General features: G+C 43.5%; 1 protein-coding gene across 4 annotated transcripts; it reads left to right on the top strand.

The window, feature by feature from the left end:
* Positions 1-675: 675 nt before the first annotated feature.
* Positions 676-23,698, top strand: pdgfab (platelet-derived growth factor alpha polypeptide b). 4 transcript variants are annotated; one of them, XR_004635057.1, is made up of 7 exons: positions 695-1,310; positions 2,606-2,702; positions 7,211-7,345; positions 8,546-8,736; positions 18,239-18,365; positions 20,246-20,370; positions 21,066-23,471. XR_004635057.1 is itself a non-coding variant. In XM_034710526.1 (6 exons), the coding sequence occupies exons 1-6, from the start codon at positions 1,248-1,250 to the stop codon at positions 21,077-21,079; spliced, it is 627 nt and encodes a 208-aa protein (XP_034566417.1). In that variant the 5' UTR covers positions 676-1,247; the 3' UTR covers positions 21,080-23,698. The 4 variants fall into 4 exon arrangements, 2 of the variants coding, with proteins under 2 accessions (XP_034566417.1, XP_034566415.1); XR_004635056.1 differs by having other exon boundaries at positions 2,603-2,702; XM_034710526.1 differs by lacking the exon at positions 20,246-20,370 and having other exon boundaries at positions 676-1,310; positions 21,066-23,698.
* Positions 23,699-25,125: the final 1,427 nt, after the last annotated feature.

The following is a 25,125-nucleotide window of genomic DNA, read 5'->3' as shown; positions in this document are numbered from 1 at the left end:
CTGCAGCTTCCTAATGACAAGTTAGGACCGGTGTGTTGTTAACCTGCTGTAAACTAGTTGCTTCCTGTGGGCCAAACTCATGTCCACAGCTACAGGCATTTAACAGGTAAGACATGATTAGGTCATTCCCACTTTTTTTGTCATCATTCTTAGAACTTTGCTCATTTTCTGATACATTTAAAGACTTAAGAGTTGACTTTGAGTACATGAATAATATGTGCACCTGTTACTCAGGAAAGATCATCATCATTCTACATTCTGGTCTCCTTCTCCCTGATTACTACATTTTCAATATCATGAAATTGGTGGATAAAATGCACTTTGCATTTTAAATCTTCAAATGCTCTCCTACCTATTTCTTTAATAAACCAATGACCCTTTAGGTCTAACTTCATCTTTTATGTCTAGCTTTATAACATTTATTGGTCAGTTTTGCACCTTTCCAATCACTTATCAACCACAGCCTGAATCTGTGAATGGGCTCAAGAAGATATACGCACACACAGGCTGAAGGGGGGTGGGGGTGGGGAACAAACTCTCGAGTCTTAAGTCATCCAGTCAGCCAACCAGCTCCCCTCGCTGAATAGATGCACGATCACCGAAACACGAGGGGAGGCGCAATGGGCACGGAGCTGCTGGCTCTCTATATACAGCAGCTCAGAGGCGCTCTGACTGCATTCACTACAGGGTCCTACAAAGCCAAGGACCTGTACACATTGCTGCTGCAAGACAAACTGTGGATAGCTCAACACGGACAACTTACTGCTTTGCGACTTTCTGAGAGGATCTGCTCATTTGGAATATAATCTCTAAGGACTATTTCACACAATCACAAAAATACATAGTCTTAATTTTGCGTAATTCCTCTAGCTGTGCTTGATTTGTTTGAAATGTTGTAATCTGAGCTGAAGTTTGAAGCCATTTGTGAGAGGGTGAAGGACAAGTGCAATGCGCGTCAGACTCGTCCATAGGGATTGTTCCACTTGCGCCTGAGGAGCTACATGTCAGGCTACCGCAAAGGGCTTGTCCAATGTGAATAACAAGAGACAACTTCCAGCCTCTTCAGATTTTCAGTTATACAAGCAAGTGTAACCCGGAGTTTGACCGAGCCAGCTGAGCAGCTCTGACACCCCGGACTCTACCCGGGCTGGGGATGGTTGTGGATTCTGTGGGGCCAGGAGCGATTCAGCGGCTCCTACAGAACAGCACCTTTTTCTTGTTTGGGGTTACATCGAAATTAAAAGGAGATGAGAACCGTGATTTGTTACTTCCTGCTGTGGACCACGTACCTGCTACTGGCCACCTCTGAGGTAAAGTTCCCAGGACTCTAAGCACACAGATTGTGTGCCTGTGCTCCAATGTCTTACACAGTGCTGCAGGGGTTTATTCCTGTGAGGGTGCACGGATCTCACAGAGCGCGCATTTCTCACTCAATCAGGGAACACGGTACACCACGGCATAGTGCCCAGAGTGAGAAAACTACAGAGTAACTGCTCCAAGTTTTGATTTAAAGCCTGTAATTAGGCTGGGAGATAAGAGCCCATGATTTCTTTTGCAATATTCCATTACAATAAAATTATTACAGATCTAACATGTATTTTGGCAGAAGAAATGGAAGTTAAGACAAGACGTGTTATCACTAAATGAAAATTGGATATGTACTGATTTTTTGAGTATAAACAAAATGCAAATTACTCCATGAGGGCCAGTGACAACACGCTTTTGAGAACCAACATAACGCTGCACTTGGACGCACATCGTAGTTATTTTTGGCGTTTGTGCCAAATCTGTTTGTAGTCTGAGCCAACTGGGCAAACGTTTTGGTTGGGCTACGCGCTTTCATGGGAACCGCTTCGGGCGATATAAATAGCCACTGTTCCTGTAAGACTGAACGGTTTGCCGAGTGTGAGGTGCATGCAAGACCGCAACAAGTGCACAGTGTGGCGATCTGCTTTTCACATGCATGGGCACATGAGTCGTCCATTAGACCTCCGGTTTACACATGGATAGAGACAATTTAATTTAAATTCGTACACCTATTCTAAAATAAGACAATAGCCTACAAAAAAAGTCATTTGAGGCTCGATGCATCTATTTCTTAATTTGGCATCCACCTCAAAGTGGATGGAGGGTACTTGTATAAAGATAATTTAAATTTTGAATTGTCTTGAAGCCTAGACATTTTTTAAACAGGTTATTTCACAGGAAAGTGCTGCTTATTTTAGAATAATCTTGGCATCAAACTTACCATATAGGCCTATTTATCGTGAAAATTCTTCAAATTTATACTTCATGCTTGTAACTTTGCTCCCGTTCAAAGGATTGCCCTCTTAAATTGCCCGATTTCTCTAGGGGATAGGCATAAATTTTATACCATGTGTGAAGATGTGTGGCGGTGGGACAAATTTGCGCGCTGTAGTTGGCACATAGTTGTAGAGTTGTTCTGCCGGTGATCGTCCTGTGGGATGTTCGTTTATTCACCTAGACAAACAATTACACACATGATCTGCAAAGCTAACCTTTATGTCTCTTGTTTGATTTCCTTGCCCACTCCCCCCTCTGCCCCGATCTCACACATATACACAAACACACACCCTCCCAGAAGGAAGTGGAGTTTCCCCAGGAGCTGATAGACAGATTGTCGCACAGTGAAATCCACAGCATCAGCGACCTCCAGCGGCTACTGGACATTGATTCCGTAGGTAAATTCTGCCTCTTGATACTTTTACCAAACGATCTGAGTCGATTTTAACTCCAGTACATCAGCTTGTGTTCACACTCGAGACTACTATTGTTTGATGTCACATTATGCAGTAAAGCTAGATCCTAAAAACTGCTGCAGCAGGATTACATCAGACATTATTAGCTGTCACAGCACTCTTGTTGTGGAATCGAAATAAGTTTATATTTTGTCACCTGCCCATATCCTGGTATGAGAACTTTGTGTATATATATCTGGCTTGGTTAGGTGGCATGTGATGACTTAAGGATGAAGCCAAATAACTACTATTACATAAATTCGTTCAAAGGTCAAAGCTAAAATAGTCATGACAGGGAAGCCTCTCACTCTCTTTGTAACTGCAATATTTTCAGTACCTTTGCTATGATTTCAATATGTGTGACAACCACAGAAACCACCTGCTCCTTATTACTGAAATACTCATTGTAGAAAAACAGTTTGAAGTGACATTTGGTGAAATAAGTCTCTTAGAAACTTTGTAAATCCTGCAGCTTTAGTAGGTTTAATGAACAAACAGTAGCAGATGTCTTTCTGATATAGCCTATGACTAAAATTAAGAGGAAAAATTCTTAAGTTTTGTCACATATACTCAATCTCCTAACACATGTGCATGGCTACAGCACTGTACAGGAAATTACTGACAGATCTGCAAACCCAGGGGGGCTGCCAAGTGCAGGTCTGGCATGCTTGATAATGCGGTAACCATGATAGTTGCTCTACTGTACACATGTGACTAAGATGGACTTTAACTGGTAGGCTTTTAGTTGTGCATTTTCTTTCAGCTGCTGCAATAAACAGTCTTTATAGCAAGAAGACTGCCACATATGTTGCCCTGTAAACAGAGACACTAGCCTGTGGGTCAGGCGGGTTTCTCATCAGACTCAGGTTCTTGGAGGTGCTGCTTCTTTGGCGGTGGGGGACCAGGCTGTCAGAGTGTGTTGGATTAAGTTACAGGGGCGCACTGGAAGAAGCTGTTTGCCTTCATTCGAGCCTCTATTTACACAGGCTCTGGACATATATCAAGCTCAGGGCTCTCCCTAAAGATTTGTTGATGGAAATAGGTAATTGCTTAATTTGCTTTAACTGTCCCAAATGATGTAAGCTACCTCTCTGGTCATAGCTCATTAGCAACTTTAATATTTATAGTCGGCAAAGCTACATTAGGATAGGTCTTTCTCTCAAGTATCAAGTATTCTTCTTTGTAACTACATGATTGAGAAATGTATCAATCAGGATTAATACCCCAACATCATTAATGTCTTCAATTTAGAAACTGACAAACCAACCTGAGCTCCACAACAAGGAACAGCCCGCTTTAAGCCCAGAATAGATCCCCGGGTGCCTCTAGCATGAGAAGAGGTGTTTATAATTGAATTAACATGTCTTTCTTCAAACAGAGGAATGTTTCGCAGGGTAACAGTAGTAGGCTGATTATTATTACGAGGACATAAATCTGTCTGAGGACCAGCTCGGCGGCCCAGGCCAGCCTGTTAAAAGACCTTTGACGCCAGCCATAGGGGTATTTTCAGAGCTTTTGTTGCGTACCCAGGACACTAAAGATACCAATATAGGCTGCACTGTACATGGCATAGTGTGTCATCCAGAGAAAGAGAGGGGGAAGGTGAAGAGGCATCAGTTTAAACTTCTGAGCATTGGTATCAGGTAAATCGAAAGGAAGTTGTCTTTTAAAGAGTGTCCTTGTTTGTGTTTGTGGTGTTGTTTTTCTTGTTTGGCCCCTCATTTTCATTATCTGTTACACATCTCTGTTAAAAGAAGTTTAACACTATTACAGCCTCAAAGTGTCAGGATCACTTGGAACATCCTGCAAGGCTTATAGGGGCTCTGTGTTTAGTTTAGTGCTGCTGTGTGTGTGTGCACATGTCCTGTGAGGACGGTGTCTTCAGCTCTGACTGACAGATGAGATGACCCCGCTGAAGTCTGCAGATGGCTGTCTGGACCCTAAGGGTGCACCTCTCCTCTCCTTGCTATTCCTCCTCTCTTTCCCCGTCTCCCTCCTCAGACGGCCCCCCAGCCTGCCTGCTCTTATCTCTTTCAGTGAAGGACTTTGACAGAAAAGGGAACCTGACTCTCGGAGGGAAAAGGTGGAGGAGGGAGCAGAAGGATTCTGGAGGTCGTTTTTCCTGTTGCACTTCGATTTGTTGTGCAATCCACTTTGTTTCTGCCAAGCTGGCAGCGTGTTTATGCATGGTATAGTGCAGTGCCACTTCCTATAAACCTGGAGTGTCAAAACAAAGTTATTGCGCTTCCTACCTCATTCCAAACCCACAGGGAGGACCTCTTGTCCATCTGACCTGAACTAACACCCTGTAAAGCCAGCCATGTCCCTGCTGACAGTAAAGAAATAAGGAGGAGAGACAGAGAGAACTGTGGAGGCACTTATCACAACAAGTCAACAACATGTTGCCTATTTGTACAAGTGAAGGGTGAAAGAAAGAGAGGAGGAGGAGTAAAGGGAGGGGGCTGAGGCCTTCAGCTAATGGAGGGAGTAATTTGCGAGTCATGAAAGCCTGATTCATTGCAAAGAGACTGTCTCCTGTCCTCTTTTCTCTTGTCTCAGTTTGACGACGCTCCCGGGTGTGTTATTACTTCTTAGTCACCTGGAACCGTCGGAGAGGCAAACCCCTCACCCTAGTTTTCCACAGTCTCCACCTTTCTCTTTAACACCCTTTTTCTTTTCCTGCCTCTTTCTATTTCTTCCTTCTTACAGAGGAAAAAACCAACAGAAAGGTCCTTTTATTGTGCTGAAAAGAGAACTGCAGTCTATAAAGGACTTCTTTATGCCCTCGTTCCCTTTCTCCTGTCAGCTCTGACACAAACTGTCTCCGGGTGGCCCCTGGTGTGACTCTACCTCTCTCCTGTCTTCTCTGACAGGGGAGATGAAAAGAGGGGGGATAGGTACCCTGGAGTTAGAGGAGGTACAGTGGGAGTTGTGTCAGTGACCTGCAGTGTTAAAAGGCTGTTAGGTACGAAAATCAGCCTGCTGTCACAATGAGTCCACCTGACAGTGCAGACAGTGTAGGTGTGTGTTACCCCTGTATATGTCATACACCGGGGAGTGTGTTTGACATATGTACAGTATGTTCCTGTGTGTGTGTGTGTGTGTGTGTGTGTGTGTGTGTGTGTGTGTGTGTGGGGGGGGTTGTACTGGCCTCATAGACTGATAACTCAGCTCTTTGCTTAACTCCAGGCCTCAACACTTCCACTCCTTGGACCTTTGGTTCTGGGTCACCGGCTGTCTGACTGACTGCACGACAGGCTAGAAGAAAATTCCATCCACTCTCACTTAGGGGCACATATGAAAAAAAGAAGGCATCCAAAAGCAAATAAACAACAAATCCCAGAGGTGAACCACGTATAGGTGGAGGAAATCCCTTCAGAAGATTCTGGTTGGAGTACAAAGGAGCTACAGGAGTGGAATGTGTTTGCCTGTGGCTAAGCTTTGTGGAGCTGGTGTACATTAGGTTTTAGCATGTTATAAAGCATAACAAGAGGGATTTTCGTAGTTGTGAGTTGTATGTTTATGTTAAGTGTACAGGTGGAGGGTTGTATGTACTGGGTGGGTGGATATGTGGTACCACAGACAGGTAGACCCACCCACTTTGCAAACAGTCTCAGACTTTGAGAAAGGGCAGTATCATCTGCGTACAAGCTTTATCGCTTTATTGCTGCTCTGGCACTCTTCTGTAATCCACCTCATATTCTGGGTGGAGACCAAAACAAGCAGGCTTTATCAGATGACCATGACTGTGAATAAGCTGAGCTGGCTATATTAGACTGGAGTTTTACCACTGCAGCACAACTTAACGTGTACTTTTCCAAGCAACAGAATGATTGAAAAAGCAAATATTTCAGCTAAATGAGAGACACGAAACCACTAATTAGGAGCAGGGATAATAGTGGCTGAGCACCACCTGTCAAATGACCACTTTAAGTGTCTTGAGTGGTTGTTTGTGAGGGAGTTTGCTGACTCACCTGCGTCTAGATATTTTATTCCTGCTGGGAAAGTTCAGCCAAATGAGTGAGTGTGGCTGACACACAAAGCGCGCAATTACAGAGGTCCTTCGTGTACCCTGTGTACTCTGGACCATTTACCTTAATTTGTATCGTCATCAGCTGTAACCTTGCCTGCCTTCGAGCATTTATAAAGGAACCCCCTAGCCCTTCAGGAAATCAAACATGTGTTACATACAGCACAGGAAGGCAATAGGAAGTTACCATCTCATTATGGTGGAGTGAGTAACAGACACAATGTGTGTTGTGGAGGGGATGTATAAAACTTCAGTAGAAGAGCACATGCAGGCCTTACAAACCACCCACTGTAGTCATTCAACACTGTAGTAGCGGTTACCATGCTCATAGTTTTCATGGTTTATTAGCTGAATAAGCTTCTTGTGTTAACTACCTTCCTTGTGTGACATTATTAATAAGTCTGCCTCTTGTTTTGACGAGGTACGGGAAACGATGTCATCGAGGGGCCCAAACACCACAAGCACCACAACCACCATAAGAACTACTCCCGTCATAATGCTTACTACAATGACCTGAAGAGCTCCCAGCTCCACAGCCGTCGCAAGAGGAGCCTTGGTAAGCCTGAATGTATGAATGAATACTTTATGCCTCACTGTGCAGCCTGCAGGTTGCATCACGATTACGCTATATACATCACAACTTGGCATGGCTCATTTTAGTGTCATAATGCCCTTAAAATAACCTCTCCTTAAATATCAGCCCTGAAATATGAGTTCCCAGGAGATGAAACAGATCACTTTGCACTAATTTCAAACAAGCTAATACTTAGTGGCTTTTATACTGCTTTTTTGTGGATAAAAATAACCCTAATGAAGACATCTACCCAGTATTTATGGCAATCAAGGAATCATGAGAAATGAGACTGGTGTGTGAGGTTGCTGAGGACGTCTGACATGAAGCCTTTTAATTGGCCAGAGGCGTGCAGATCTAAGAGACACGCGTCAGGAGAGAAATTTATCCTGGAGCGTGGAAATTCCAGGCATTCAAGGCTCAAGTTGCAGCTCGCCTGTGCTCTCAGTCAGATTTCTTCATGAAATGCCACGCGGTACAATATCTGATCGAGGCATGGAGGATACCAAGTAGTGTATGATGTGTGTTAAGACTGGCTGCGTGTTCTTTACATCCCTCCCTGCAGTGCAGCATTTAAAGCACACACTGGTTGTATTTCATGTCTACGCTCTGTATCAGAAGGTGCGTGATACATTATACTTTTTTGGCAGCTGTCCACATAAGCCCTCTCATTCTGCACATATCATCTTTACAACATAATGGTATCTCACTGTACACTCCCGACACGTCTTTAAGTTTGAGTACCTGTCAGTACAATCTCGAATGAATGCTTACTGCCCTCTGTTTTTCACTTCGGCTCACAGGGTCAAAGGCCATTATTAGATTTCCCACCGTCACACATCAAGGTTTTCTGGCCTAGTCACGCCGCATTAAGCCCAGTGAAGGCTCTGAACAAAAGAGCAGCCTCTTAATGTCTCACATACTTGATCCCAAAGCTCCTTAGCTGATATGAGATCAAGCTTTTGGGATAACTTGTCTGCTTAACGGCCTTAAAGAAGTTGGGTGTGATCTAAGGTAAGACGAACAGCTCCCAAATCAAGTGAGTCATCAAATAATGAGCAGTTTAGGAATGCATGAAGCAGCTGGGAGTGAAAAGGACGGATTACAACGATGCATCAGGGTCGACATGCATTAGGAAAATGTGTCACTGAGCCCCTCTTTTCTCCTCGTCTTTCTCTCTTCCAGTCGAGGAGGCGGTCCCAGCGGTGTGTAAGACGCGGACGGTGATCTATGAGATCCCCAGGAGCCAGGTGGATCCAACGTCTGCTAACTTCCTGATATGGCCGCCTTGTGTAGAGGTGAAGCGCTGCACAGGCTGCTGCAACACAAGCAACATGCGCTGTCACCCTTCCCGCAAGCACCACCGTACAGTTAAGGTAAGGAATACCAACTCCTGCTGGAAATATTGCCGTCACACTCATTGAATTGATAAAAATGCAGGCCCAAAGACAATCAATCCTAATCAGTACTTCATTGCAAGGTGAAACATGCTAGGCGTATATCATATTCACCTCATTTATTCCACAAACACACCCACTTCATTGATTTCCACCCCATCAGGTAAGTAAATCATATGCAAGTTTGGGTTAACATGCATTCTTTCATGTTCCTTGCCTACAGTACTCCCTCTTTTCTCTGCAGCTTCTCTTCTTTTCAATTTCCTTTGCTAGCACCCAAACTGTGTCCTCCTCATCTCTGCGAGCCCCCTCCTCTCTCTCCTGCGATTACACCCGATTACCACCCTCTCTATTCATCACTCTATCCTACGTCAGGCATGAGGCCAGAGTGACTTTGCCAGGATGTAGGTAGAAAAAAGAGGAGAGGAGTGAGAGAGAGGGGACAGCTTGGGAGTGTTGTTGGCACCCTCTGCCAGGACGTGAGTTGACATGTCGTTCAGAGAGGGATGCTCCTGCTAGATATAATCCAGACAGACAGAAAGAGAGATGAGGAGAATCTGTACCTTGAGAATGTCTTGAGTGTCATCTGCTACTGCACTGCTATCCCTCTGCTCTGTGTTTGTTTGGCACTTTGTCTTTTTCTGGAAGCAGCAGGCCTTAAGAAGACAAGGCGACAAGAGAGAGAGAGAGAAGGATGAAGGGGGTTGCACTGTTCTCAGAGGCTCGTTGGCATCAGTAGCTTAAAAACATGTCCTTCTGTTCAGGATCAGAGGAGACACCGTGGCTGGAGCTGAGTCGTATTTCTGCTCTATTTACACTACAGACTGTTAGCTGGTGCACGGCTCTGTTTGGAGGTATTGGGAGTTATGTGCTCTGTTCTGTAAGAGTAAGAGACAAGCTGGGGATAAACAGGAAAGCCTGGAACACTCTGACTGTGTTTGTGTTTCTCTTTGAGCCCGTCTATGCACTCTGTTGACTCTTTAATCATTATGATCCTGTCCGGCTGTGGGCACTGTGAGATTGCTGTCTCAACTCTTCCTCACGCAGGGTTTTAGATATGCCTCCTCAATAGAGCAGAAAAGCAATAAAACAAATATCAACCCCACCTGTTGCTGCTTCCTTTCCCTTGGCACAAGGGCACAGGGCAGAACAATTTTAGGATCCCTGACCTCTTCTTTGAGCTGCAGGGTTTGGTCCACAAGACCTGACTCAGTCCAAAAGGATTGAGTTGATTTCTACCCGATTTGCCCCTGGTGACAGTCAGCGGAGGAATCTAGTATGGGACACTGGTTGGCACTGATAAGCTCCGCCAAGATTATCTGGTGCTGATGTTTCTAAGTAATGTTAACACTAACATAACATCCAGCCCGAAGCTTAGTAAAGAATAATGTATAGTGAGCGGGTGATTATGTGATTTGGAATCCTAACCGGGTGAGCATGACCCTGAAGAAAATTGCGAATGTGGTCACAAACTGAAAAAATAACCACATTTTAATTATCATTTAAAAATGAATCATTCCACTCTAAAAAATAGTTCCTAAGATAACTGGTCAGCCATTAACAACTGATCAATAGCTTTGTGCTTTCCAAATAAATTGAGAGTATTATTAAAAAAGTCCCTCATGTTGTTTATGGATGCTATGGGAAAGTAATGTTTTTGTTACCTTGTAAACAGGAAGAGGTGAAAACATAGACAGTTTATTTCATTCTTCAAATGATTTGATATGTGCGACGTGTGCGATCAGGTTGTCCCTAGCGTTGCCTTTGCTATAAGGAACTAATAACAGCTGTCGAGGGGTTTTGACCAATCAGAATTAAGTATTCAACACAGTTTGGTGGTTAGTAAGAAAGCTGGATAATAACAGAAACCAACATTTTTGCCACGTTATCAAAAGGCAGAGGAGAAATGTGCTGGAACTCCTTTCTGCAGATTGATTTGAATTAATGTGTGTGATCAGGTTATTGACTTTGACGTTAATCACAGTTGTTTTGGGGTTTTGACTAATTATAATCAAGTATTAAACACAGGCTGGAATAATGCTACCTAGCGTGCTGCTGTTGTTACCAACAGGTGCAATATCACTTCCTGAAGAATACACAACCCACATTGTCAAAATTTCTCCCACCATTTTCCTCGTCCAGACTCTTTGTTTTATTTTCTCCGTCACTCACTACAGAGTGTCATTACAACAAGTTGGGGTCAGTCTCTTCTCTGTTTACATCTGCTCCCCCATGAGGTCACATGAGATCATACAAGATGATGTGAGAAGTAAAACGCTGTCCCTGGCACATATGAGAATCTTACCCCTGCAGTGTCTGATGTGGGATTACTTTGTCCAGTGTTTGCCTTTTTGAGAGGTCACATTGAATACCTTTGTCCAAAATGAAATCTTCCTCCTACAAATGAGTTAGGATTGTAAACTCCTGCAGTCTAACAATGACAAGACTGTCATTGTGGGGCAAAGGGTTCTGCATCCAGGGCTGGGTTTGTAGTCAGAAATGCTGACTCATAGTGCTGTGAGAGAGACAAGCTCTGATATGAAACACAACTCTGTGACTCTTTCTGTCTGCATGCAAGCTTGTCTGTCTCCCAGTTGGCCAGACAGTCATTGTACATCATCCTCAATAGGAGGTCTGTCTGCGATCACAGTGACGAGGAGCGATGGAGAGACACTGACAACGGCAGAAAACACTCTATAAGGCTTGATTCAGCTATTCCTGGAATGTCGGGATCCATGCGACTTTGTCATTGTTCCCTTCTGAGGACAAAATGAGCACACAGACTTGTGCGAGACCTCGATAGGCAGGGTTTTACTTGGGCTGTTTTCCGTGTGGTACTAGCCGCAGGCAAGGGGGCTGCGAGGCGTTGTATCCCTAAAAAGGTCATCCATCAGGGCTTGCTCCGGTCAGGACACTTTCACCACACTGTGTGTGAGAAACATTGTCTGATGCCAAGTTTTTTTTTTATCTGTCTGTCCTCTCAGCAGTGTGTGTGAATAGGGGTTCAGTTTGTGCTTCTCCTGCCGTTTATTAGAAAGCTAAAAATGTTGCCTGTCCATGATGGGTCTGACTTGTTTTCCTTCTACTGGCCAAGGACAGGAAAAGAACATATTCAATGTATTTCTTTCCATCCTATGCCACTATGCATTTTTCCAAATGCACCTGTATTTATTTATTTCCCCTCTTCTGTTTCACTCCCTCTTTCCTTTTTCATGTTATGATCCAAAAAGAGAGGGAATGGGCCTCTACAGGCACTGTACTGTACAAGCCTGTGCTGTTCAGTCGTAATGAAAAAAAGCTACTTTAAATAAGACCAGCCTGAGGGACGAGAACGGGCAGATCTCAAAGTTCCTCTCTTTCTTTTTCTTGATTCAGCCTTCGTCCTTCTTTTACATTTTTCTTGAGCTTTATTTGCACTGATATTTCACCATAATGGCCTTATTTCTTATTTTTAAAACTTTTTCCATGCATATGTTGGTTTATGTTTGTTGTTTTTCTGGTGTCAGGCTTCCTTGACACAGAAGGGCACAGTAAATGAGACAGGTGTAAAGATAAGAGTCTTAAGTGGTTTACTATTTACAAGAGACTGGCAGAGTGACAGAGCAAGAAAGAGAAACAGGGAGAGAGAGAAAGAAAGAAGTTCATGAGAAATGTCAACAGAATTCTTGATTACTTTTTATGTTTTCAGACTATCATCCCAACATTCCTATAACTCCTCCTTCACCCTTTATCCTACTCCATTTGCACTTTCAATGACACAATATTCACTCCCTATCCAACCATTTTGCCTCTCCCTTTATTTTCCATATAAATGATTCCCTCAGATTTGTTATCATAGCTCATATTTAAGTTTTTTATTACAGCATACTGTGAGGAATTTTGGCGGTTTTGTCATTTTTTACTTCTTGTTATTAGAGATGGTAAAACCTTGACATGGAATAGGATGAAAACATCAGAGCTAGTGTATAATTGGCATTTTGATGGCACAAGACAAATTTGCCCAAACTCCCTCCTCTCCCCTCCCCTCCCCTGTCTATGTCCTCGCCTCTGTCCTCCTCTTTCTTGTAGTCCCTCTGGTTTTCCTCTCCTCTTCTTTCTCCCGCTCTGTCTGCAGCTGTGTCCAACAATCCTGATGGTTTTCTCAGTGTTTTGGCACTGAGGCTTGCTAGACGAACTCACCCATAGAACAAGCACTGTTTTTTGACTGAAGGACTGAGGAGACTTATGCAAAGTGTTTAGGGGATATAAAAGGGGTTAGGTTGCGTTCTCGATCTTTTGCACATAAGCCTTTGTTTATATTTTTGTTTGAGTCTCTGCGTTTGAATCTCTGTTTGCTCTTTCTATTGGGCTGATAAAACAGCTCATAACACGTGTAAATAATGAAGCTGTCACTCATCCTCTCACACATTAACTCTCCAGGCTCCACATTTTGTCTGGAACTTCATTATTTTCTCCTCCCTCATTTACTGACCCACATAAGCAGATAAAGACATGGCTGTGTGGGATATTTGTGAGTATATAGAGTAAGTTATTCTGCAGCATGAATTCAGAGATGACTGTGACTTGAGGTTGTTTGACTCTGTTCAAGACTGCTCAAAGAGTACTTTACAGTGTTGAAAGTGAACAGAAAAATGTGAGGAAAGCATAAATGATCTGCTAATTATAGCCTTGAGTCCCACAAAGTGAGCACAGAATGGTTAAATTGCAGTATTCGGGTGCTTAAGGGAGTTACATTTTTAATTCCCAGAATTAACTGAATTAACTTAAAATAGAAGCAAAAGAAAAAACAATTTCATTCTCATCATGTGCCACGTGAGCTTAATCAAATGAGTACAGCATACGTTTCCAACAATAAAGTTCAGTTTCTCTCATGGTTTGGGTTAGTAGCTGGAAACTTTCGATGGTCCTTGAAGAAATGAACAAGTATTTTGCAGAGGTCAGAGAGGGTCGTCAGCACACATCTGTGTAAACCAAAGAAAGAGATTGTTTTTACGTGTATGTGTGTGTGAGAGAGTGCGTGCTTTATGCTACTCTACATAAACTCCTCCACCGCAGCACAGGGACAAGGCCGTTTGTGTGAAGCGGCAGCAAGAGGAAGACGGGCCGCAGAGTAATGAAGTGTTGATGGCTGCTGGATCAAAGTGGAGGCTGACAGAGGCCAGGCGGATATAGCCACAGTGCTGAGTGTGGGGGTCCACACATCTCCCCTGTGCTGGCCTCGGCCTCGACCCCATCACAAACACACACACACACACACACACACACACACACACACACACACACACACACACACACACACATGCAAGTAGACTGACAGTTACCTTGGCGACGTGGGGTCAGATCCGGGTGTTGGGGGAAGCAGTAGCTGTGGCCTTGCGGTTGTGTGGGACCCTGACTTAAGGGGTGTTTCATAAATAAAAGACAGTGTGACGGTGATACAGTGAGCATGATTTATGGTCGTCCGAGGGGTCCTGTGGATTACGTGAGGAGGGAGGGGGCAGATGGGAATGAGGGGCCTCCCTGTTTGAAGTCCCTCTGCAGCTGTGAATTATTTTCCCTTTGATTCACGCAGCTCTTCTACTAGATGAAGAAGGGTGAGGGAGTTTGTGTGTGTGTATAAATGTGTGTATGGTGTGCACGCCGGGGGTTGAGGGACGGGTCAGAGACCATGGGAGCGTCCCAACCGAGCCAGAAGTCGGAGAGTTTGGCTACTGCCACGCCGGCTGGAATGCATCAGCCTGAGCAGGAAGAGTAGCAGGCGTGTTTTAATCATATTTTACTTCATTTCTGTATTTTCCTGCACTCCTCCTCTCCTGTCCTCCCTTTTGGTCTTCCCCTCTGATTTCATCCTCCCCCTCCACCTCCACTTCTCTTCTCTGCACAGTTTTTGGAGTCTGATTGTCTGTTCTGTGAAATAGTTGTTCACTCCTTCTCACCCTCTCTGTCTCTCTCATGCAGCAGAGCAATCTCCCACTCTTTAATTTTACTCCTCTGTCAGTCTTTTTCGCTCTCTCATTAAAGTCTTATTTACTTTCCTCTCTTTTCAAGTGCGCAGCAATGGCTTTCTCATCTGCACTTCTGTGTTCTGTAAAGACCGAGGGGGAGGGAATGAAATAAACGCACGGATCATGCGTCTAGAGGCTTTGATATCTGATATTGCATGATATTTCAGCAGGGGCAGAGAAGAGCAGCACACGATGGGGTCATGGGCAGATATATATTCCCATCTGGAGATACACCAATATGTGTGTGGGCGTGTGTGTGAGAGAGGCAGAGACGAGGAGAGATTGGTGTGCCATGAAAAGCCTCTTGGCGTTGCAGGTTTGTGAGCGGCGTGATAAATGCTCTCCTTGCATCATCTCTTCTCCACACACCATCTGTGATAACCTCTTCCACCTGACCCTTGAGTGTGTGTGCTTTTGGTGAATGTGTGTATACTGTGGGGGGTTGAAGCAGAGGACAGCAGCAGGTTGTCTTGGCTGGATTCGTCTGATGATCTGTCTGCGTCTTTTGTGGTTTTCTCTTCAGCCGTCTGCAGATCATTGTGCCTCCTCTCAGGGAGAGATTTTTCTCCATCTTTGATTTATCAGACGGATTATTCTCCTCTTGTTGCTCAAAGTTGTAGCATCCAAAAATAGATTCTTTTTTTTGCTGCACAAGCTGACTTTCTCCTTTTCCAAATATCCCTTGTGATAAATGAAATGCCACCCAACTCCTCTTGTACCCATCCCTCCAAATCCCGAAAGCACATAAGCATTCTTATTGTATTTGCTCAATTCTGTCACTATTACGGTTCATGATGGCCTGTGGTACACATCCACATCCCCAGATTGTGTTTTCCTTAGACGGCCGCAGAAAAACGTTCTCCTCCATCATGCTCTCATCAGCGCTTCATTCTCAGGGAATTCCCAATTAGTCCAAGTGGGACAATCGGCTTCACACGGAGGTCCACAGAGACACCAAGGACAAACACCAAGGGGGGTACACTTCCCAGAGCCCCCTGCCTCACCCCAACCCTCTGGATCAGATATCATTCCAAAGCCCCTCACGGGACTCTTTCTCAGGGTTCCTTCTTTCTATGGAGTTAAGAGTGGTTTGATTTATACAAAGAGAGTGTGGGGCCCCTCGTCGGAGCATGGGGGTCTTTTTCTGATGTATGTTTTATGTGGGAAGTCATTGACTCTGCTTGGAGTGGGAGTACAGAAGTGAAAAAGTGGCTAAAAATGGAAGACGGGAGAATTAAAATTGGATGTTGAGCGGAAAAAATGTTTCAGTGTCTAGCTTTTCCATAACAGCAGAAAGAGGAAGCAGGAGAGGAAGAGTGCTGACAAAGTTGGGAGATCGGAGGCTCATTAAGTCTATAACACACAGACACACAAATCTGAAAGAGTAAGTGTGTGTGTGGTTACTCCTCCAAGGCGCGTTTTTAACCCTGCTGTGTGAGGGCCAAGGAGACAAACCCACCGCTGGGCCTCTCATCCAGGGGGCCTATCACTTAATTCCTCTGTCAATAGCTGTTTGTTTGGCTAGAGGAGTTTGGTTTTCTCTCTGTGTGTGTATGTGTGTGTATGTGTGTGTATGTATGTGTGTGTATGTGTGTGTGTGTGTGTTAGTTATTAGAATCAGTATCAAGTGGGTAAATACTTTAGTTTCCAGCGGGACCCCCCTCAGCTCAGAGTCCTGTCACCATTGGCAGCAGGCCCAACCGCAGAGACAGCTGCTTCTTTTTCCTTTTCTCCCTCACACCCTGTTTTTCAGTCTGATAGTTTGATTAAATGTTAGCAATGGTTCACTTCTCTATCGCTCCCATCAGTGTTTGGGAGACACATGTCCCCTAACGGTAACCCAGAAACATAATAGGTAACACATGAATGCCATCTTATACTAGTCATGATCGTGGTCACTCTGTCCTCCCCCTCTCTGAAATGCTCGTCTCTGTTTGCACACACTCGCACACACACCCTTACGTTCCTAATGAATGTGATGGTCCATGTTCTTGTTTCACTTCAACTCCCCGGCTCTTTCACCCTCTCTCTCTCTCTCTTTCTGTCAGGGCTGATAACCCCAAATATACCATTGCTAACCCAGACACCATTGTCTTGTGTTTGCTTTGTGCATACCTCTTCTGCTTGCTTACCCTCTTTTCACTCCCTCTCTTCTTCCTCTCCATGGAAAGAAACAGTTTCAAAGGAGTGACTGGTGAAACCGCTGGTCCCCGATCTCAGTTTTAGCCTCCCCAGATGACCCTCCAGCTATTGTTACAGCTCTGACATGAGGCAGCTCTGGCTGTGTGAATGTCAACATAACACTTTGTTTTATCAGACAGAGATTGGTATGTTCGTTTGTCTGCATGACTAATTCATCGCCGAGAGCCAGTCTTGGCGGTGTGCCATCACAGGATAGAGGGAGAAAGCCTATCATGAGTTCGGGCCCTCTGTCTGTGCGTGTGTGAGCAGCATGCCGACTACAAAACTGTGTTGTTCATAACACCAGGAGATTGTCAGCCAATATCCTCTCTCGTGCAGTGACCAGAAAGATAGGTGAAGCAAAGGGATATTGTCTCCATGTGGCCCCCAGGCCCTCAGTGGTGAGCGTGGAGGTTACCTGCCCTTGGCACTCAGATCAGAGAGAGATGAAGCCACCTCCCCTGAGTTACACAACAAGATCATCATAACCTCCACGCAACCTTCCCTATTCAGCTTTCATCTAAGCTTTAATCAACATAGCCTATTCATAACCCTCCAAGGATCGGCCCTTTTCATTATGAACTGTTGGGAAGTGGAGGTCAGCCCTGTTGTGATAAACGGGGAGGGTGTTAGCCGGACTCAAGCATAGGAATTCCTGCGTTGCTTTAGTGTTTGCTTGACTGTAATGGTTGCTTTCTGGGGTTTTACTGCTTATATTAGTCCATGTAAACTGTGTTTTTTGCATGCACATGTTAAGCAACACTTTCCCTAACCCTTAGTGTGGTTTAAAGCAGCATACAAGTCGGAACAAGGTGCAAGGTGTAGGTGTGTGCCTGTCTGGATATGGGTGCTCGAGGCTTGGAGCAGGGAGGGAGGATCTTCCAGCCTCTTTTCCCATGCCAGGGTAAACCTTCCCTGGGCCTAAAGGTGTGTCCCATCCCCCTACCCTTCAACTCTCCTGACCCTTATTGTTTGAGCTTGCTTGGACAGGGTCGTACACTCCATACAGTATTTACACACCTGATCAACAACCCATTATGCACCCGACGCATGGAACTCAATGCATCAGCCTGCGAGGAATGCTGCCATCGCACTTCAAACACAGCAAGGAAAGCAGCGGCTAGCATTTTTTATGAATCAGTATATGAAGGAGTCATCAGTCACAGCGCTACGCCTCTTGATGTCAGCGTCAGGCAAAGAGAGCATGCATTCATCGAAGACACATGCACGGCAAAGAGTAATGATGTCGTAGGAGCTGGCTCTGTTGCTGACCTTTTCTCTTTTCCTCTCTGCAGGTAGCAAAGCTGGAGTATGTAAGGAGGAGAACCAAGCTGAAAGAGGTCTTTGTGCGGTTAGAAGACCACCTGGAGTGTGTGTGTACGTCACAACATCATGTGGTGGAGCATTCAGATGCAGAACCAGGTAAATGTGACCTCATAGATATTTATCATTGAAGCATTTTCACCAACAGAGTCTCAGCATTGCCTTTCTTGGAAAAAGGCTGGTTGCCCTCATCCCTACATCATATCCCTACATCATGATGCCGTCTTGCCTGTTTGACAAACCATATCTGATGGTGGCTATTTACCTGGGAAGCTCAAATGCTGTTTTAATGTTGGAGTTTTTGTTCCTGATTGAAGTCGTGTGGATGTAGGAAATGAAACTAATGGCTAACAATTCACAACTTCTAAATTAAGCTGCAATTGAAAGCAAAGTGAAATTTATGATGAGATCTTATGTCTCATTGATGTCTCTTCGACAAAAATAAGGAGTAATGAAAACCAAAAGATTTTCATTTTCTCTTTGGTCATATTTGTGACTCCTGAGATATAAATGTGCTTCAGACTCAGAGTGGGCCCCATGTGAGCCCTATGTGACTTCTCCAATATTTATTAAAGTTAAAAGAAAAATTAGACTTTGTACGTTCAACTTGAAAGAACCCAAAGGTTCCCTTAGGTCTAATGAAAATATTTTTCTCCATTTTTCTCACAAGATCAAGATCAGCAGATTTCTTGCGAGAGGGACAATGAATAGTGAAAATCTAGAGTGTTATAAGTCGATATATTTCATGTTGAAATAAACATGGAGCTTACATTAGACAACAGCGAAAGTTAGCAGTTTACTGTTTTGTACTGTGTGATAATGCAAAAACAATAATTGATAACTTTTCAGCTTAGCTAAAATTTGCAGTGAATTTATTCTTACCTAATGTTACTGTTTGCTTGCATAAAAAATACTCAATAACATGCCAGATTAGCTTAAACAATAGCTAAAGTTTGCATTAACTGAATCTAACCTAATGTTACAGTTTGATTGCATAAAAAATACTTGATAACTCTAACATCCCTAAACAACAGTTGAAATGAGCTCTTAACTCTTCCTCAGACAACTTTCTGTTTAAAAGTGTTACACAATACAACGAATGGTACTGTAAGCTACCTTATAGTACTACCACTGTTGTTAGCTTGAAAATGGTTGAATGCTAAGGTTAGCTGTTATGACAAAGTTTCCAGTTGCTATTAATTTAACTAATTTGTTGTTTTGTCTTGGGTTGTGATCTCAGTTTTTGCCATCTATTTTTTATTTTGTTGCTATTAACCAACCTGCAATACAGAAGCAGGCCAAATTGTAACAGCATTTGAGCTTTTCACCCCGTCATAGGAAAAGGGCAGCTGTGAACATGTTAAATGGTCTCTCTCTCTCTCTCTCTCTCTCTCTCTCTCTCTCTCTCTCTCGCTCTCTCTCTCTCTCTCTGTCTCTCTCTCTCCCTCCTCTCTCTCCCTCCCTCTCTCTCTCTCTCTCTCTCTCTCTCTCTCTCTCTCTCTCTCTCTCTCTCTCTCTCTGTCTCTCTCTCTCTCTCTCTCTCTCTCTGTCTGGCTCTTTGGCTTTGCACTGAATGACCTTTTTTTCCATGATTGCTCCTAAACAGACAGACGCACCTGTCAGGTGGCTTGCTATTGCAAAACTGTAAAGCTTGTGTGTTTGTGCCTGGCAAGAAGACATTGTGTGTCTGTGTGTGTGAAAGTGTACGCAAGTCTGTTTGTTAAGGGAGGGTGTACAAAGGCTGCTTGGCATGACAGCAGGTAAAATCTCTAGTGCCTTGATCTGGAGCTTTTCTCTCCCTGCAAGCAGATAAGCTCAGTGATGTGTGCTGATAAGGCATCTGAAGTATTTATAGTGTGTCGTATCTTTGCACTCTGCTTCTGTCCCAGGGCTGTTGTGCCTCTTTCTGTGCCATAAAAACCCTGTTTCTCGCTTTTAACCCTCCTTCCTATCCACCCTCCCCGACTTTGTGTTTTCAGGCCACCGTAGGGCTAAAGGTAAAAAAAGGAAACCTAAAAAGCTAAGACCCAGCAAGGATTTATTGGCAACATAATAAAGTTGCACTCATTACCCAAAGTCCACTGGAGAGCTGTGAAGGGAACAGGTAGGACTTTGGCACCACAGCGTCCGCTCACCTTTTGGCACTGCACCAAACGCCCAATCAGGGCACAAACAGGGCCTGTCAATCACCACCATCAATCACATCACAGCCAATCAGAGTGAAAGAAGGGAGGGCTAATGAGTACCATGCGGTGCCTTCAGTCAATGTTGCATGCTGATTTTGTGGCCTGCTAAGCATGCACACTTCATATATCTGCCTTGTGTCACAGTGCTGTCTGTTCGTGGGGTTGTGTGCACTGTTTTGTTGTATTGTACAGGAAGACAGGGCGTACTACACGTTTATGCTTGTTTCACTGCTCCTTCACTGTATCGTTTTGTCATCACTAATATGTATTCTCTTTTACCTCTGTGTGAAACTAAAAGAAAGAGAGGTTTTATGTCCCACAAAAAAACTACAACATTTGTGCACCTCTCTGTCTTTTACTTTTGGCACAAACAGACTTGAACACAAATCTGACTGGACTGAATGGTGTTTAAACCAATCCCTGTCTTTGAAGAAACATGATTTAAACATTTTGAGTCTTTTGTGTGTGTTTCTTTTTTAGCTGGTTGTAAATGCATGAAGACCATTTACCCAACTGGGATTGAGATTTAGATAAAAATGTTGTTTTTTTGCATTTCAATCTATGTGTTGTTATACTGTGAAACTAATCTCAATTTTGTCCCTCTCTCCTACAGTGGACGTGAGGTGAGACCAATTAGAGTGTCAGCATGGGAAGGACCCCAAAAGAGGACACCAACAACAGGAGACCTGCTCTGTCCTCTTTCCCACTGCCATGCAACCATCGTTTTAAAAAACACAAACTTTTCTGAGAGATGAAAGACTTAAAACAGACAAAAAACTAAAACTAAAAAAGATGCCAAAGGTGCTTTTTTCTACGAAACAGTAACCAGTAATGATGACCTCTGCTGGGTGCCACCTCTCTGGACAACTGACTCCTGCAGCTGAGGATGAAGAAAAATGTTGCAGAGCTCAGCAGGGCAGACAGAGGCCGAAGGGAGATGATGAAAGGGATTTGTGCTGAACATTACGATGGACTTTGTTTGAAGACGCACTACAGAAAAAGCTACGAAAAAGAGGTGGAAGAGTTTTCACAGGAATCTTGTGCTCCACACTCCAAAACAGTGCTAGCAGGAGATGAGCCCCGGCGTAGGGGTAGAAAGAAGCCCTGCCCTGCTTAAAGATTTTCATACACAGAAGAAAGAAAGAGAGATGAAAGTCTGAGGAAAAAGACAGCGAGAGGTGTTTTCCACAAATAACTGAATGGAGTAACAAACATTTTGAGTTTTTGGATTTGTGATCTCAGTCAAGAGGAGTTCCTCCACGACCATGTGACTTTGCCCACTTATTATGTACAGTTCAATTTGGGAAGGAAGATGTTCCGCTACTTACAAACTATTTATATGTGTGGATGTTCACTGTTGGTCTCTTCCAGTACAAAAGAAAGAAAGAACAAAAATATGTTTTAATGATTTTGGAGACATGAAAGAGTGCTGTGTGGCCAGGTTCAGTTCTTTTTAACCCTCACAATCTCAAAGTCATTTTTTAGTCCATGTTATTCTTGTCATCCATGTTTCTTATTATATTACTGTATATTTGAATGATGTCAAGTCTTGTATATGGTTTGGATATATGTGTTTGAGGAGAAGATGTGAGAGTCAGTACAGGAAGATGCTTTATTTTTGTTATGAAATATATCAAGCTTACTTATATTCAAACAGGAATTATGATTTTTTTTTTTTGTGGTCGTACGTTTGTATTTAATCCAGTGGAAAAGATGCAGAAATTTGGACAGGAGATGGAAGAGACAATGGAAGAAAGGCTGCCAGTGAATCAGAGCTGTGAAGAAGAGCAAGCAGAAGCTCAAACATGGCAACTTCATAGCTTGTGGTCATATCTCATTATTCTACAGCCATGATAACTCCTACCTAATCTTAATTTAACAAGTGATAATTTACACAAACATGCATACAGCACACCAGAGCATGTTCATGTCTATCATACACTGCAAAAACTGAAATCTTGCCAAGCATATTTGTCTAATTTCTCACAAAAATATACAGTTACTCCCAATTAAAGTCACATTTACCTTACAAGTCCATAAATAAATCTGATTTGAAGACGTTAGAAAATGTACGCTTCGCTGTTTGCAATAAGTGGAAATATCTGCCAATACAGAAACAAAGTTTTTAGAAATGGGTATTACATCTTGTTTCAAGAAAATGATCAAGAACATGTTTCTTGCTGCATTCGCAGATGTTTTTATTCATTATATAAAATTAATGTTCAGTTTCAGCTTTTAATATCTTGAAATAAGATTGATATCTAGACATGTCAGATAGATGTGACAAATATAAGTGTAATGATATATTTTGAGTAGACATTAGACAAATGCACTTGCTAAGATTTGTGTTTTGGCATGGCATAAAGAGTCAGAAAAACTCTACGTGCATAAATGCATGTAGAGTATGGGTGAATGCGATTCCTCTCCTAGCTGAGGCTATTTTTCACCCATATCACATTAACATTGATAAGGAAAGATGCCCGCCCGCCCAGCTACACAAGTGCACATGTTTTTCCTGCAAAGAGCAAAGTCCACTTTAAAGAGTGAATGAGCGAGCAAAGCAAATCGACAAGTGCATGAATGGGCTCCTTGTGTGCAGGATTTACTCTTCTGTCGACAGGAGAACAATTCACAGCTTACTCTGCCCTATGGAGAGACTCACACCTTCTGCAGCTACATACCATCAGGACAGATGATGATGATGAGTGCCCTGAGGTGGCCTGAAAACATTACAGAGCAGGCCTGACTCCATGCATCGATGGAACAAACAATGACTTCCTTACCAGTTCCTGAAACAGTGATGAATGTGCAACTAGGCCAACATAACAAAAAAAAAAAAACATCCTCCACCCCATGCAATGAGGAAGTTATTCAGAGATTTTTTCTTGGGACAGCAAAGGAATAAGTCAAGAGAAGATGAATGGGAATAAAAGATTGATTGACTGCTGATTTGTGGACATCAGATCACACACACACCTGAATAAACTAGCCGTTTGTTAACTTCTGCTATATTTATAAAGCTTAAGTGTGATCACTGTCCACATTCACATTAAAACTGATGTGTGATTGTGTTCTCAGTAAACCAGGGACCAAGCTTAGATAGATTTGAGTATAGAAAATGCCTTTTCTCTTTCACTAAGCCGCTATTACTTTTCATTTTTGCTTCCATCAGATGCAGAAAGACAGCAATAATCATAATTTATATATTTATTTAACAATAAATATATTTATGCTCATGAAATTTTCCACAGGATGATGAGTCCCATAATTTGTTTTGCATTGTGCGTTAAGCATAAATTCATGTGTCAAATAGGATGGCATGCAGAGACAATCTGATGGAATTCATTCATCCATTAAAAAAGAAGGGAGAATAGTGAGCAAGTTCACCCCTGCAAAAACAGTCTTTACTAACTCATTAGTAACAGACTTTAATGTAAGTTTTATCTCAATAAAACACATGCAATGTAAAATACACACAAATGCAAAAGATATAGATAGAGTCCACGTGTCGTTGAAACCGCAGGAGACTGGACAGAAGCTGGATATGAAGGTAGTGGTGTATCCAGGAAATGTGAGCTTTTCCAGGATTGCAGGCCGATCAGGAGCTAGGCTTTATTCCAAGATCCGCCAGCAGCCAACAGTAGGTGCTAGGGGGGCTTCAATGCTTTCCCCCTGATAGCTAACCCTAATCCCAGAGCTAAGGGACATGAAAGTCTCTCTCCCCGGCACTTCCCGGCCATATACACGGCTTATTACCTCGGGAGGGAGCTAGATAAAGAAAGGCAAAACATGAAAGAAGAAGAGGATCAGAGAGACAGCAGCTCTGCAAGCTAGTGGAACAGAGGATAAAGTGAATAAGGTGAAGATAAAAGGAGGCGCAGGGGCTTGATTGATTTTTATTGTTTCTATCTGACATGCACAGCTTCATTCATGAGAATGGAGGGAAGGATTCAGTGTAGGAAAAGAGAGCAATATGTCATGGAGGATGGAGCACAGGAGAGGGGTGAGAATTCCCTGAGGAGTGAGAGTGCAAGGGGGATGTAAAGAGAGGGGGGAAAATGAGAAAAGAAGGACTGAAGTGGACTCAGGATGTGGGTAATCGGCACCACAGCAAGAGGGGGCAGACAGGGCAGCACTAAGTGGACATGCTTTCATAAACAATGCCAGAGGGGGATGAGGGGCTGACAAGGTGTGAAGAGGGCTGCTGAATGAATCTGTGTGTGAGTGTGTGCAAGTGTGTAGATGTGAGTGAGAGTGTGAAGTTGAACAATACAAAGCAGGTCTCCCAGTGTGAGACATGGAGCACTGGTATTTTGGGCCCCTTGTAGAGGGAAGACTCTGATTTGGCTACCCACAATACAAAGGGTCAAAGTTCAGAGTTTGGTGGTTTCATAGGGGATGTTGCACAGTGGTGAATGTGAAAACAAGTCGAGTGAATCCAGTAAATCTTGGTATTTGATCTAAAACTTGATCTAATTGGCATAATTCTTGGGGCTCATATGTCTCAGAATCAATCTTGACAATTTCCTTCCCCGATAACGGAACTTTTATCCTCTGCTTCATTACCCACACCCCCTTACTCCCTCCTCCTGACCTCCCCTTTCCTCTTTTCCTCTCCTTGTCGCCCTGTTATGTTTCCCCACTCTGCCCCAAGCTGTGGCCTCTGGGTTTTG

This window comes from Notolabrus celidotus, chromosome 20 (genome assembly GCF_009762535.1).
Source record: "Notolabrus celidotus isolate fNotCel1 chromosome 20, fNotCel1.pri, whole genome shotgun sequence".
In the NCBI taxonomy this organism is placed as follows: domain Eukaryota; kingdom Metazoa; phylum Chordata; class Actinopteri; order Labriformes; family Labridae; genus Notolabrus; species Notolabrus celidotus.
Note: the sequence above shows the minus strand (reverse complement) of the source record. Positions and strands in the feature narration are given on the sequence as shown.